This window comes from Schistocerca gregaria, chromosome 8 (assembly GCF_023897955.1).
Source record: "Schistocerca gregaria isolate iqSchGreg1 chromosome 8, iqSchGreg1.2, whole genome shotgun sequence".
NCBI lineage: Eukaryota > Metazoa > Arthropoda > Insecta > Orthoptera > Acrididae > Schistocerca > Schistocerca gregaria.
This window is the reverse complement of record NC_064927.1, coordinates 271,179,240-271,195,438: the sequence shown is the minus strand read 5'-3', so window position 1 is coordinate 271,195,438 and position 16,199 is coordinate 271,179,240. Positions and strand designations below refer to the sequence as shown.

Sequence of the window (16,199 nt, the reverse complement as noted above, 5' to 3'; positions counted from 1 at the left end):
TATGAGAACTTGAATCCTCCATCTCCTACACTGCAGAAATACTTGTCAAGAATGTGGCCCCTGTACATGATTGCTGGCAACTGTGACCTCAGGAATGTTCGGTCGCAAGAAGACCAGGCCCCGGACGGCCACGAAGAGGGAAGACCATCGTGTCCACCGTATGGCTCTGGCGCATCATATTGAATGTACAGCAACAATATGATTAGCAGTAGGCACCACAGGGAAAGAACGAATTGTTACAAATCGGCTACTTGAAGGACAGCTCCCAGATAGGCGCCCTGTAGCGTGCATTCCACTGACCTCAAAGCACCACCATTTACGACTTCAGTGCTATCAGGCGAGAGCTAATTGGAGGGCACTGGAGCTCTGTTGTGTTTTCTGATGGAAGTTGGTTCAGCCTCGGTGCTGCTTATGGTCAATGGCTGGTTAGAAGGTGTGGCCAGTTGAGGACCTGCAACCAATCTATGTGCTAGACGCACTGAACCTACACGTGGAGTTTATGATCTGGGTTACAATTTCGTATGACAGCAGGAGCACTGCCGTTGCTATCCCACGCACACTGACTGCAAATTTCTACGTGAATCTGGTGATTCACTGTATTGTGCTGTCATTTAAGAACAGCTTCCCACGGGTGTTTTCCAGAGGGGATAACGCACGCCCACATACCACTGTTGTAACTAACATGCTCTGCAGAATGTCGACATACTGCCTTGGCCTGCTCGATCATCAGATCTGTCTCCAATCGAGCACATATGGGGCATCATTGAAGGACAATTCGAGCTTCATTCACAAACAGCATTAAACGTTTCCGTAGTGACCGACCAAGTGCAACAGACGTGAAATTCAAAATGGTTCAAATGGTTCTGAGCACTATGGGACTTAACTTCTGAGGTCATCAGTCCCCTAGAACTTAGAACTACTTAAACCTAACTAACCTAAGGACATCACACACATCCATGCCCGACGCAGGATTCGTACCTGCGACCGTAGCGGTCGCGCGGTTCCAGACTGAAGCGCCTAGAACCGCTCGGCCACACCGGCCGGCGTGAAATTCCATCCCAAAAACTGATTTCCGGCACCTGTAAAACACAATGCATGCACGTTTGCAAGCTTGCATTCAACGCCCTGGCGGTTCACCAGTTATTAATGTCACATTTGCAATGGGCCAACTTGCGCTTACATTAACCTGCGATCATGCAGTGTTAATCACTTAAATGTGTCACGTAGATAAATGTATTTCCATAATTTCATTACTCTACATTAATCATCATTTGGTGTTGCAGTTCTCTTCCGAGTGTATATTTGGCGAGATGAAGTGTATGGTGACAGTCTGATCTCAAGCGTAGCTTAAAGTCTGAGTGACTGATAGTAAGAATCCGAGCAGATATCTTATTGATTTATCCGTATTTGGCGGATTTTGTATTTAGACTTGCGTACAACGAAAATAGTGTAATTCATGCACCACATTAAAGGTCTCAGCAGAATTCGTTGTCCTTGTTACGATTTGTTCTGCGAAAGGTTCGGAAAATTTGGCGGCAGCAGGTGAAACTGTCATCAGTTTACGTCACATGCAGGCGTCAGTTCTTTACACATGAAATGAACACTCATTTGTAGATTATATGCTTACCTCAGCCTTGAGAAAAAAAGTCGACATCCAGTTTCGATATTATATAACCATTAGTAAGCTGTTGTCTTCAGATTCACGACGTTTTTGCACAGGAATGTGGAAAATGACAATTCCTACATTAGCCCTTTCGCTGCTGTGGACATATATATACATCCTACTGTAGCGTTCCCCCGTGCTGTAGAAGTATATACGCATGCTGCTTTGGTTTTCCTACAGTGCTACCGACAATATACCGACCTCCCGTTGTCGACGGCTAATTACTTCTGTATCTCGGTGAATAAAAACAATTCAAATATTTATCATACAACATAGGACACTCACTACGTTCCATCATTTTCAAAATGTCTCATTTCGATACATTAAATTGTTTGTGACATATGACGGTTGTTATGACCATGTAATTCGTGAACAGTCACATCGTGCGCGTCCGTCCATCGGATATTAAACCCAATAACTCGAGAACGAATTTTATATAATTTCAATATATTACGTACGTTTAATTTACTGCACTGTATGAACTAAAATAAACCATACGCAAAGTTTACGTAATGCGTTTTTATCTCTGCAAAATGATGAAAGTTTCGCGCAATGTTTTATTTAATATGATGCAGTGCACTAAGTATGACGGACGGCGAAAAGAAATTCAGTTCTTTGTCGAGTAAAGGTATGAAACTTAGGACGAATAGAAATCAATGTTTTTCACCTATCAGTTTTCAAAAAATCAGATGAAAAGTATTTCATGTCTACTGGAACGTCGCCTCTTACACCCAAACCTCCAGATGTCAGACAATCAAAAAGGTACCAGACGTTGTATGTCGATAGAGGATACACTATAACTCGACCTAGTTCGTGCTACGTACTGTCGTCCACTAGAACCGGCGTTAACATTAATTGAAAGTAATACCAGAACTACAGAGCAAATCAAAAGCATAACTGTGACAAACTACAGTGTGTTGCTTCCGTGCGCAATTTGGTAGAGCGTTATGTTTTCATATCAATAGCCCCAGTTTCAAACCCTAATAGCGGTAAGTATTTTTACTATATTATGCGTGAAAGTGTTATGTGGGAAAACTTGTTTATGACATGTGAAAGGGCTGTTTGAGGTTTACACAAATGTTCTCTTGGCAGTCTACTTCCGCTCGTTTCTTTGAAACAGTAAACCTGTAGAGTATATCTGTAGTTCCACAGAACGAGCCCATGACGAAACGTGCCGCTCTTCGTTGGATCTTCTCTATCTCCTCTATCAGTCCTACCTGATAGGGAACCCAGATTGAAGAAAAATACTCAAGAATTGGGCGAACAAGTGGCTCACAAGCCACTTCCTTCGTGGATGAGTTACATTTCTTTAAGGTTCTTCCGATGAATCTGAGTCTTGTGTCTGCTTTTCCCAATATCTGTTTTATATGGTCATTCCACTTAAGGTCGCTCTGGGTACCTATGCCTAGATATTTTACGGGAGACGCTGTCTCCAGCTGTTTGTCATCAATAGTGTAATTGCACAGTAGTGGATTTCTTTTCCTATGTATGCGCAATATGTTACATTTATTTACTTTCAAGGTCAACTGCCAGAGTCTGCACAATTCATTAATTCTCTGCAGGTCGTTCTGCAAATTCTTACTATATTCTTGCGTTGCTACTTTGGTATAAACAACTGCATCATCAGCGTATAGCCTTAAAGAGCCTACTAGATCATTTATATATACAGGTTGTTTCAAAAATGACAGGTATATTTGAAACGGCAATAAAAACTAAACGAGCAGCGATAGAAATACACCGTTTGTTGCAATATGCTTGGGGCAACAGTACATTTTCAGGCGGACAAACTTTCGAAATTACAGTAGTTGCAATTTTCAACAACAGATGGCGCTGCAAGTGATGTGAAAGATATAGAAGACAACGCAGTCTGTGGGTGCGCCATTCTGTACGTCGTCTTTCTGCTGTAAGCGTGTGCTGTTCACAACGTGCACGTGTGCTGTGGACAACATGGTTTATTCCTTAGAACAGAGGATTTTTCTGGTGTTGGAATTCCACCGCCTAGAACACAGTGTTGTTGCAACAAGACGAAGTTTTCAACGGAGGTTTAATGTAACCAAAGGACCGAAAAGCGATACAATAAAGGATCTGTTTGAAAAATTTGAACGGACTGGGAACGTGACGGATGAACGTGCTGGAAAGGTAGGGCGACCGCGTACGGCAACCACAGAGGGAAACGCACAGCTAGTGCAGCAGGTGATCCAACAATGGCCTCGGGTTTCCGTTCGCCGTGTTGCAGCTGCGGTCCAAATGACGCCAACGTCCACGTATCGTCTCATGCGCCAGAGTTTACACCTCTATCCATACAAAATTCAAACGCGGCAATCCCTCAGCGCCGCTACCATTGCTGCACGAGAGACATTCGCTAACGATATAGAGCACAGGATTGATGACGGCGATATGCATGTGGGCAGCATTTGGTTTACTGACGAAGCTTATTTTTACCTGGACGGCTTCGTCAATAAACATAACTGGCGCATATGGGGAACCGAAAAGCCCCATGTTGCAGTCCCATCGTCCCTGCCTCCTCAAAAAGTACTGGTCTGGGCCGCCATTTCTTCCAAAGGAATCATTGGCCCATTTTTGAGATCGGAAACGATTACTGCATCACGTTATCTGGACATTATTCGTGAATTTGTGGCTGTACAAACTGCCTTAGACTACACTGCGAACACCTCGTGGTTTATGCAAGATGGTGCCCGGCCACATCGCACGGCCGACGTCTTTAATTTCCTGAATGAATATTTCGATGATCGTGTGATTGCTTTGGGCTATCCGAAACATACAGGAGGCGGCGTGGATTGGGCTCCCTATTCGGCAGACATAAACCCCTGTGACTTCTTTCTGTGGGGACACTTGAAAGACCAGGTGTACCGCCAGAATCCAGAAACAATTGAACAGCTGAAGCAGTACACCTCATCTGCATGTGAAGCCATTCCGCCAGACACGTTGTCAAAGGTTTCGGGTAATTTCATTCAGAGACTATGCCATATTATTGCTACACATGGTGGATATGTGGAAAATATCGTACTATAGAGTTTCCCAGACCGCAGCGCCATCTGTTGTTGACAATTGTATCTACTGTAATTTCGAAAGTTTGTCTGCCTGAAAATGTACTGTTGTCCCAAGCATATTGCAACAAACGGTGTATTTCTATCGCTGCTCGTTTAGTTTGTATTGCCGTTTCAAATATACCGGTCATTTTTGAAACACCCTGTATATTGTGAACAGCAACGGTACTATCACACTTCCCTGTAGTACTCCGGATATTACCTTCACATCTGTCGATTTAGTTCCGTTAAGAACGGTTGCATCACGCGTGCGGAAGTAATACTAATAATAACAGTTGATAAGAAACAAAATAATAAAAAATGGTTCAAATGGCTCTGGGCACTATGGGACTTAACATCTGTGGTCATCGGTCCCCTAGAACTTAGAACTACTTAAACCTAACTAGCCTAAGGACATCACACACATCCTTACCCGAGGTAGGATTCGAACCTGCGACCGTAGCGGTCGCGCGGTTCCGGACTGAAGCACCTGGAACCTCTCGGCCACATCGGCCGGCCAAAATAATAATATCAATAATAAGTACATAACGTTCAACTAAAGAAGCGAGCCGGCTGGAGTGGCCGAGCTGTTCTAGGCGCTACAGTCTGGAACCGCGTGACCGCTACGGTCGCAGGTTCGAATCCTACCTCGGGCATGGATGTGTGTGATGTCCTTAGGTTAGTTAGGTTTAAGTAGTTCTAAGTTCTAGGGGACTGATGACCTCAGCAGTTAAGTCCCATAGTGCTCAGAGCCATTTGAACCATTTTTAAAGAAGCGAACGCAGACTGCCAAAGAAGATTGCTACAAATTCCGAAAAGTCCTTTTACATGTCAGGAAAATGTTATCTCATATAACAATTTCACGCGTAAGCAGTTAAAAAAATTGTCATCATTAAAATTTGAAGGCTCTGTCTCTTCACCCACACGGGGTCAACAATACAGTCACTCACAGATAAGCTTTCCCTATGCTCCGTAGCCCTGGTGATGCTTTTAATTAGTGTTTACGCATGTTCTATTGGACGACAGCATACAGTGTGGGTTTTGGTTGATACTTTATAATGCTTAGTATCGATCTGAGGGTCTGACATCTGGAGGTTTGGGTGTTACCACATGGACCAGCATTCGGCGAGCAGCACAGCCATAACAGAAGCCGTCCTCAGCGCGGAATGCAGAGAGCACCTCTGTAGCAGCGATAGGGTTAATAATCTGCTGCCTACATGTTCATGATATTTTTATATGGTAATGGAAAGGATGCCAATATTCATAAAATTAAATAAAAAACGATAATTTCGCATTATTTTGCAGTTAACGCAAGGTGTGTCGTGGGGCGATCATTCTGTTTTTAAAATAATTGAAAAGCCATGATCGCTTCAATCGTTCATTAGATGGCCGGTTTCAGCACTCTGAAGGTGCCATCATCAGATCTGTGAAGGTATAACACAACAGGTTTGAGGAGGGCTCACATGAGTTAACTATATACATTAGAATTATTACTGAACCACATACCTGAAACGTGGATTAACATTTATAAAACCATATGGACATCATGGCATATGAGGCAGACCATCTGATAAAATCATTGTCACAACCAATAAAAAATAATAAAAAACTGCTGTCATGGTCGTTCTTTCCATGAAATATAAAACTGTAATCACCAGCTGAAACTACCACTACTCGCCTAACACCGATTGGCATCATCATTGCCTTATTCCGCGCAGGCTTACCTGCTGTGATTATAGCGGTTCACAACCGGCCACCAGATAGCGCTGTCCAAGCAGCGCACACACAGTCCCACTGTATAACCACTCATTACTACTAAAACACAACTTGACTATAACTGTTTGTCACATACCCATGCAAAGCCCACATTTGCACATACTACAATCACTATAAAGTACGTCAATTACAAAGTAAAAGCATCTGAGGCACAGATCCGGCCGGTGTGGCCGTGAGGTTCTAGGCGCTTCAGTCTGGAACCGCGTGACCGCCACGGTCGCAGGTTCGAATCCTGTCTCGGGCATGGGTGTGTGTGATGTCCTTAGGTTAGTTAGGTTTAAGTAGTTCTAAGTTCTAGGGGACTGATGACCACAGATGTTAAGTCCCATAGTGCTCAGAGCCATTTGAACCATTTTTATGGCACAGACATTATCCATTAGCGCCTTACAAAACTACATATTATAATTTACCTTTATTCATATCTGGACGTCAAGAATATGCACACAGAAAGCTGTTCATAACACGGCTTAGATATAATGTGACGAGCGATTAAAATCTGTATGCTGGGCTTTACCTGTCTAGGCACTATAGTCTTAGGTATTGTAAGCGCTAAAAAGAATATATTCAGTTCAAAAAATGGTTCAAATGGCTCTGAGCACTATAGGACTGAACTACTGAGATCACCAGTCCCGTAGAACTTAGAACTACGTAAACGTAACTAACCTAAGGACATCACACACATCCATGTCCGAGGCAGGATTCGAACCTGCGACCGTAGCGGTCGGCGGTTCCAGACTGTAGCGCCTAGAACCGCTTGGCCACTTCGGCCGGCCATATATTCAGTTGCTATAAAGTCTCTCACCATCTATACATTCGTTATGAGCAAGGTACGAAGCAACTACGAAAACCTGCATAGGGACATGCAATTAAGGAATGCCAGGTCAGAAGCAAACCGAAGGGCACAAGAACAGGGGGGAAAATGACATGTGGAAGAAGATGCACAGTGACTCCACGTATGCTCCCATCGGCATGGGACTCGTCTCGTCCGTAGGCCTCACCGAATGGGGAATAATGACAAACTGTATTACTATGATACCAAAACCTGAACGCTTGTGGTTTTGGCACCTTCAAAGTGCCGAAACCGGTCATCTACTAAACTATTGAAGCGATCGTGGCTTTTCAATTAATTTAAATTTCGCATTATGTCTGTAAAAACCGCCGATTTCGGGTTGTTTGTCGTGTTAGCGTTTACACTAAATTTTCAGATCTCCGCTTACTACTAATTTGCGTTTGTTGCAGCACAGGCCTCGAAGCATCAAGCGCGTGGGTGTGGTTTGTCTCTGCGCTGCAGCAGGAATCTCAAAACTGGACTATAGCTCTAGCCGCGGAAGTCGAACACGCGCTAGAACAAATGGAAGTGGCCAGCCCATAGAGGGCTCCGCGTCCGCGGCGGCCCTTCCGCGTAGCGAGGGCGCCACCGCTACGCCACGTGCAGACCGTGGCCAATAGCCGCTCCCTCCGGTTTCGTACATAGGGACCTGCTCTGCCCTAGTCCAGCTCCCCCTCGCGGATGACGAACTTCGCCGTGACATCTACCCTTCTTCCAACTACACTCCTGGAAATTGAAATAAGAACACCGTGAATTCATTGTCCCAGGAAGGGGAAACTTTATTGGCATATTCCTGGGGTCAGATACATCACATGATCACACTGACAGAACCACAGGCACATAGACACGGGCAACAGAGCATGCACAATGTCGGCACTAGTACAGTGTATATCCACCTTTCGCAGCAATGCAGGCTGCTATTCTCCCATGGAGACGATCGTAGAGATGCTGGATGTAGTCCTGTGGAACGGCTTGCCACGCCATTTCCACCTGGCGCCTCAGTTGGACCAGCGTTCGTGCTGGACGTGCAGACCGCGTGAGACGACGCTTCATCCAGTCCCAAACATGCTCAATTGGGGGACAGATCCAGAGATCTTGCTGGCCAGGGTAGTTGACTTACACCTTCTAGAGCACATTGGGTGTCACGGGATAGATGCGGACGTGCATTGTCCTGTTGGAACAGCAAGTTCCCTTGCCGGTCTAGGAATGGTAGGACGATGGGTTCGATGACGGTTTGGATGTACCGTGCACTATTCAGTGTCCCCTCGACGATCACCAGAGGTGCACGGCCAGTGTAGGAGATCGCTCCCCACACCGTGATGCCGGGTGTTGGCCCTGTGTGCCTCGGTAGTATGCAGTACTGATTGTGGCGCTCACCTGCACGGAGCCAAACACGAATACGACCATCACTGGCACCAAGGCAGAAGCGACTCTCATCGCTGAAGACGACACGTCTCCATTCGCCCTCCATTCACGCCTGTCGCGGCACCATTGGAGGCGGGCTGCACGATGTTGAGGCGTGAGCGGAAGACGGCGTAACGGTGTGCGGGACCGTAGCCCAGCTTCATGGAGACGGTTGCGAATGGTCCTCGCCGATACCCCAGGAGCAACAGTGTCCCTAATTTGCTGGGAAGTGGCGGTGCGGTCCCCTACGGCACTGCGTAGGATCCTACGGTCTTGGCGTGCATCCGTGCGTCGCTGCGGTCCGGTCCCAGGTCGACGGGCACGTGCACCTTCCACCGACCACTGGCGACAACATCGATGTACTGTGGAGACCTCACGCCCCACGTGTTGAGCAATTCGGCGGTACGTCCACCCGGCCTCCCGCATGCCCACTATACGCCCTCGCTCAAAGTCCGTCAACTGCACATACGGTTCACGTCCACGCTGTCGCGGCATGCTACCAGTGTTAAAGACTGCGATGGAGCTCCGTATGCCACGGCAAACTGGCTGACACTGACGGCGGCGGTGCACAAATGCTGCGTAGCTAGCGCCATTCGACGGCCAACACTGGGGTTCCTGGTGTGTCCGCTGTGCCGTGCGTGTGATCATTGATTGTACAGCCCTCTCGCAGTGTCTGGAGCAAGTATGGTGGGTCTGACACACCGGTGTCAATGTGTTCTTTTTCCATTTCCAGGAGTGTATAACCTAACCTTGTTGCCACCCCCCCTCCCCAGGGCCCCCTTTTTCCTCTCCTCTCCTTCTCCCTGAGCGGATTTTCCTCCTTCCCCACCCCCCGAGACCGTGCACCCCATACTTGCCTCTTTCCTTCCCGCATGCCTCCCTACCTGGCCCTCTTCAGCGCGCGCCCCGCTCATCTGCCCCCTCTCTTCCCCTCCCGCCCATCTTCCGGTCTCCCTCATCGCCTTGCGCCTGGTAGATCCTCCGTTTTGGTCATTGTCAGTGTGCCACATCAATGCTGTGTTTAGTATTGTTTCTCCTGTGTGTCAAGAGGTGTGATTTTAATTGTGTACTGCCTTGAGGTTCGCCGTCAGTGTCTGTTATGTGCTACGCCATCCATCGATACCTTTTATGCTCCAGTCATACTGTGCCTTCTGTTCTCTTAATTGTCGCAATGGGTGGCTTTTTGAGTGTGCTACTTTTAAACAGTTTTTTATCTCCATTTTACAGTCACCCCGTTTTTTGTCTATTGCCTTCCATGATGTTACCCCTTTTTTATATCTATGTTCATCGTATTCTCTCCTTCGTTATTTTTAAATGTCTTCTATTGTTTGTTCTATGTCTGTCGGCTGAAGATCAGCGCATATGCTGCTGCCAGCCCTTTATTGAAATACAATAAAGAAAAAAAAAACCTAGTCCAGTCAGCCTGGTACTCGCTCTGGATTGCGTCTCTATCTCGGCGGTACTGCGTTCTGGTCGTTGCTCGTTGTTGACATTTGCCTGGCCCTGGGTCCGAGTGGATTTACTGTTCGTGTTTGGTGTTGTGATTTCTACAAGCCTCCGTTGTTTATCTCTTCCTTGTTGTGTCGGTCATAGTCGGTCGTTGTCGGTTGTCGTCGGTCTGTCGTCCGACTCGTCCTCGTGTTTACCCGGTGGGGCGTGCTCCTCCGTCGGCGGCTTCCCAGCCTGGCGGCTCCGATCCCGCAGCCCAAGGCGTTCCCGTGGTTGGTTTTGGCTACTACAGTAACGTGCCCTCAACGTCTGCTCCCGTGCTGATGGCGGGCGGGTGTGTTGCAGGCTGGGGAGATCGGCGGCTCGCGGACGCTGCTGCTGGTGGCGTACAAGGACACGGTGCACCTGTGGCTGAGGGAGCGCGCCGGCGGCTTCTGGCCCGTCGAGCTCAAGTGGCAGGGCGCAGCCTACAAGTGGTTCCGCTCCTTCAGCTCACCGCTCTACCACTTCAGCATCATGGGACACCCCTGGGTCATGCCCAACCCCAGGGATGTGAGTAAACCAGCCGCCATGTGGCGCGGATCTGCTCTTTTTTCCCTTCCTTTATTGTTCTTTTTACACCTGACACAGGTAGGCCAGCAGCGGCATACTACACTGCTCTTCAGCCACAGGTAATACTAATTATTATTATTATTATTACTCTCGAATCAGAAACATACAAATTTACGGTAGCCATACACATCAATAAATATGTACAAATATATACACAAATTGTATTTATATTACATGTGCCCAGTACTTTGCAACTTCCAAGGCGCTTGGAGCGGCTTGCAGGAGATCAATCTTCGTGCAGGATGTAGGGCACAAAAGGCACTGGAGCATGTGGCTTGTGGTTTGTTCTTGTCCACAATCACAGGACGTATCTTTTGTTATGAAGCCACATCTCTTCAGGTTGTCTCTGGATAGTCCAACTCCTGATCGTAATCTGTTTAAAGATTTCCACACCAGCCAGTTCTCGTTGTGTCCAGTTGGTAGTTCTTCAGCTTCTGGCGTGTGCAGGTGAGGCGTCGACTTCTTCCATAACTCCAGCCTTGCCTTCTCTGGTGACATGGTGAGCTTCTCGGATGTTCTGAGGCAGCTCTCTCGCGATCTCAGCCGTTGCTGTGGTGGATTATGTCCTTGTAGTGGATAGGCACTGTCCTGTTCCACTTTCAGTCTCTCCTTGTTGGCAGCCACTGTTCTGCGTATCCATGGTGGCGCTATTCCAGCCAGGCAGTAGAGCTTATCTGTTGGGGTAGGTCTTAAGCAACCTGTGATCAACCTGCAGGTTTCATTGAGAGCAATGTCTACTTGTCTCTCATGAGATGACCTGTATGACTGGAGAAGCATATTCAGTAGTAGAAAAGCACAGCGAATAGTTTGTGGATGTGATCCTCACTGTGTCCCCGCTAGTTTGCGAATTAGGTTGTTTCGAGCGGAGATTTTGATTTTCCTGTTCTTAATGATACTAATGACACAAAAAATACAATAGCAGAAATGACATTGTGGATATACAAAAGTAGATATACAAAATTAAAACACACAGAGCCGTTCACGGTTGCAGCGTCCAAAATAAAAACGTTCAGAAGCATGGACATGTACAGAGACGACAGAGATGTAACACGCAAACGTTGGAACACAAACGATGAAACACTGGAACACTGGAACACAAACACGACGGCACACACAAACACTAGGCGATGATCTCTGGCGCGCGAGAGTTCACTAGATGTGTACGAGTTTGGGGACCTGCCAATCAGGGGGTACAGGTGGAGGAGAAGGGAGAGGGGAGGGTGTAGATGCCAGTGGTAGAAGAGATGAGAGGGGGAGGAAAGAAGGTAGGGAGTAGGGGAAGCGTACGGGGAGGAGGGAGGGAAGGAGGAAGGGAGGAGGAAGAGAAGGTGCGCTTGGCAAAACGACACAGGGTGCAGTAGAGTAGGTTCAAAGTTGGTAGGAAGGGTATATTGAGGGGATTTGGTGGAAGCCATCTTGGGCGAGCATAAGGAGAATGGAGAGATGGAGAGCAGGTGGTATGTGGGAAAGTAGGTGCGGCAGCAGGTGGAGGTGGGAGAGGATGGGAGAGACAAGCGGGTGAGGGGGATCAAGTTTGTGGGAGGTGTAAAGGTTCCATATCTAATCGAGGAATACGAGGAGGTGCGGGAACGGAATAAGGTCATATAGGATCCGCTTGAGGGAGGGGAAACAGATGTGATAGGCGAGGTGGAGCGCATGGCATCCTAAGATTTGAAGGGATTTGTAAAAGGTAGGAGGGGTGGAGATCCAGGCTGGATGAGCGTAGCAAAGGATAGGGCGGATAAGGGATTTAAAAGTGTGGAGGATGGTGGAGGCGTCTAGACCCCATGTGCGGCCAGAAAGGAGCTTGAGGAGACAGAGTTGGGACTGTGCCTTGGCTTAGATTATCCGGAAATGGCCGGGGGGGGGGGGGGGGTCCCAGCAGGAGAGGCGACGGTCAAGGGTGACGTCAAGGTACTTAAGGGTGGGGGTGAGGGCGATAGGCCAGCCGAAGTGGCCGAGCGGTTCTAGGCGCTACAGTCTGGAACCGCGCGACCGCTACGGTTGCAGGTTCGAATCCTGCCTCAGGCATAGATGTGTGTGATGTCCTTAGGTTAGTTAGGTTTAAGTAGTTCTAAGTTCTAGGGGACTGATGACCACAGCAGTTAAGTCCCATAGTGCTCAGCCATTTGAACCGTTTGAGGGCGATAGGACGGCCATAAATGGTGAGATAGAAGTCGAGGATACGGAAGGAAGGGGTCGTTTTGCCTACAATGATCGCCTGGGTCTTGGGAATCTGGTCCACTGGTTTGTCATGTGTTCCTCGGAGACCCTGAGGAACTCTCGGGAACAGGATGGTCTGAACCGGGTCCGCACACGCAACGGAAGTGTCGAGACAGCTAGTCGCACACTGCAACTGCAATGAAGTTGCACGTGTGAACGCCTAATGGCGCGACTTAAGAAACGCTACTTCTGTCACGCCACAAAAAGCTCAAGTTGGTTGTACTTTGTTATGCTACTTTCCTTGCAGCACTGCACCCTGGTGGCTGTATTTCGAAACACGAGCATTGTTTCGCCGTTATCGTGGAGTGATTTCTGCAGTACTCCATTCAACTTCAGTGTGTTCTCATTTTAGTACCGAAAAAATCAAAACTGTGGTCGACAGATACAGTAACGCAGCTTCGGGAACTTAAAAAACCTACGTTTAATTTTCTGTCGCAGTTTGTGTGTCTGTGGGTGGGTGTGGGGTGTGTGTATGTGTGTGTACGTGCAGTAACTGCAAACTAATAATGCAGGTCTATCCCAAAATCTTGAAAGATTTTTGGATGAATAAATAAATAAACGTAATATGTGACGAAAAAGCGAACACTATAAATTTCGTGACCGAGCGCGGTAGCGCAGTGGACTCTTATTCTTGAGGGCGACGGTTCAAACCCGCGTTCGGCCACCCTGATTTAGGTTTTCTGAGATTGCCCTAAATCGCTTCAGGAAAATGCTGGGATACTTCATTTGAAAGGGCACGGCCGACTTCCTTCTCCGTTCTTCCCTGATCTCGTGGGACAGATGACCTAGATGCTCCGTCCCCTCGTCTCAAATATACCAACAGGCATTCTGCAGGTGCCTATGAATATCTACGATGCTGTCATTTTGCACCGAAAGAAACTCCTCGGCAGCTCTGTGCTTGGAACGCACCACCGTTAGAAACGCCGTCTTCGAGGCTACGTGTAGCACCGGAACTTCATGAAACTATATGGGCTGAAGCAAGAATACTCCACGGTGTCCCACAACAAACACCGCATTATTTCAACCGACACTGGCCGAGGGAAAAAGTGTTGCATTAGTTACTGAACGCTCCTCTTACATACCCGCCAACGGTGTGTGCGTGTACGAAATTACCTTGCTATCCGGCCGTGTCTTCTATGTGATTCACTTTTTTGCTGATGCTGGTACATTGGATAGGCCGTCCTGGATGCCTCTCCTTGAATATTTGCCGGTAATGTTAGATAATCAGAACGTATCAGTGATTCATTAATTTGCAAATCGTCCAATACATGAGTTCCTGGAGACTCGGAATCCTTTTCCCTTTCGATAAAGCAGCTTCCATTTGTATCGATTCATTTTCTGCCACGCCTTCATCTGCGCTTTTATCTGCGGGCTATAGCGAGGGATACAAATGTCATCTAATATATCAGCACTGGAAGTACATTATGTTACGCTTCAAAATTTAGAATATGATTTTGAAAAACTTTTATCGGAGTTTTTGATTACAGCAAAAAAGAGCGACATCCGTGGAAGATTTTCTTGTAGGAGGTATCATCTATAGATTCGTGCAAGATGCCTACCATTTCAAAAATATCTCAAATTTTAATGCGATGATTTACTGTAACGATAGCACTAGTTGCTTACATTATTTGTCCAGAGGAATGCCCCAGATACGGCCACCCGGCTACGGTTACTTCTATTTATCCGTTGACACGAGTAAACAGCCTTTTAGAGCAGAATGGGCACACTTTTTCACAGTTTAAATTAGTATCTGCGCCGTAATGCCCATTTTTAAACAAAATGATTTACGATTGTCCGATCAGCGTCAGCAATCAACGATTACAAATAGTATGTATAGCGTTGATATTGTAACTTGGTCCAACGAAAAACCGCAGGCTAATTCGTCTCAAGGTTGACGCTTATCAACAGTTAGGCCGCTTAACCAAATTTCCCCCTATTTCGCAGAAACATTCCAGATTTATGAGACTATCGTCATACCGCTCGAGCACTTTGTCCACCACTTGCGTACGCCTCATTCAGTTGATCACCGCCGCTAATAACGAAACCGGTTTTGCATCAAAGTAAATTAGATGTGGTCCGTTCGCGCTGAGAGTGTGGCCGTTGTAGTTACGGAATGGTACCCACCGGCACTGTTTCTGACATGAATACCAGGACCAACCGCAAATAACCTTCTGAGTTACGTAACTGCTGCCGTGATTGCAACGAGGGAATTTTGCGGCACGCGAGAAAGCTTTTCTGGGATACGTCGCGGGGTGGAACACTCAAGAACCAATCGAGAGTGAGAGATTCTTATCCCGAGATAAGGAATCAAGTAACATGTACGTACCTTACTTATGTAATTAAGTTTGTCCTTTTGTTTACTGAATCGTAATTTTCATGAGGAGGAATGACGCATCTAAAAAGGTCAAGTGGAGATAAGAGTTCAGGTAAATAATGAAGACAATTCGATGTAAGAAAAATGGAAAAATTACAGTACTGGCCATTAAAATTGCTACACCGCTACACCGTTAGGCCGTCTTCCGCTCACGCCCCAACATCGTGCAGCCCGCCTCCAATGGTGCCGCGACAGACGTGAATGGAGGGACGAATGGAGACGTGTCGTCTTCAGCGATGAGAGTCGCTTCTGCCTTGGTGCCAATGATGGTCGTATGCGTGTTTGGCTCCGTGCAGGTGAGCGCCACAATCAGGACTGCATACGACCGAGGCACACAGGGCCAACACCCGGCATCATGGTGTGGGGAGCGATCTCCTACACTGGCCGTACACCTCTGGTGATCGTCGAGGGGACACTGAATAGTGCTCGGTACATCCAAACCGTCATCGAACCCATCGTTCTACCATTCCTAGACCGGCAAGGGAACTTGCTGTTCCAACAGGACAATGCACGTCCGCATGTATCCCGTGCCACCCAACGTGCTCTAGAAGGTGTAAGTCTACTACCCTGGCCAGCAAGATCTCCTTATCTGTCCCCCATTGAGCATGTTTGGGACTGGATGAAGCGTCGTCTCACGCGGTCTGCACGTCCAGCAGGAACGTTGGTCCAACTGAGGTGCCAGGTGGAAATGGCATGGCAAGCCGTTCCGCAGGACTACATCCAGCATCTCTACGATCGTCTCCATGGGAGAATAGCAGCCTGCATTGCTGCGAAAGGTGGATATACACTGTACAAGTGCCGACATTGTGCATGCTCTGTTGC

At 47.4% G+C, this 16,199-nt stretch overlaps 1 protein-coding gene across 1 annotated transcript in view; it reads left to right on the top strand.

Moving 5' to 3' along the window:
- LOC126285146 (uncharacterized) overlaps window positions 1-16,199 on the top strand; it is a 663,374-nt gene that overhangs the window by 626,427 nt on the left and 20,748 nt on the right. The window contains exon 8 of the mRNA XM_049984462.1: window positions 10,514-10,720. Coding sequence (XP_049840419.1) covers window positions 10,514-10,720 — 207 coding nt within the window. The remainder of the gene's footprint in view (window positions 1-10,513; window positions 10,721-16,199) is intronic.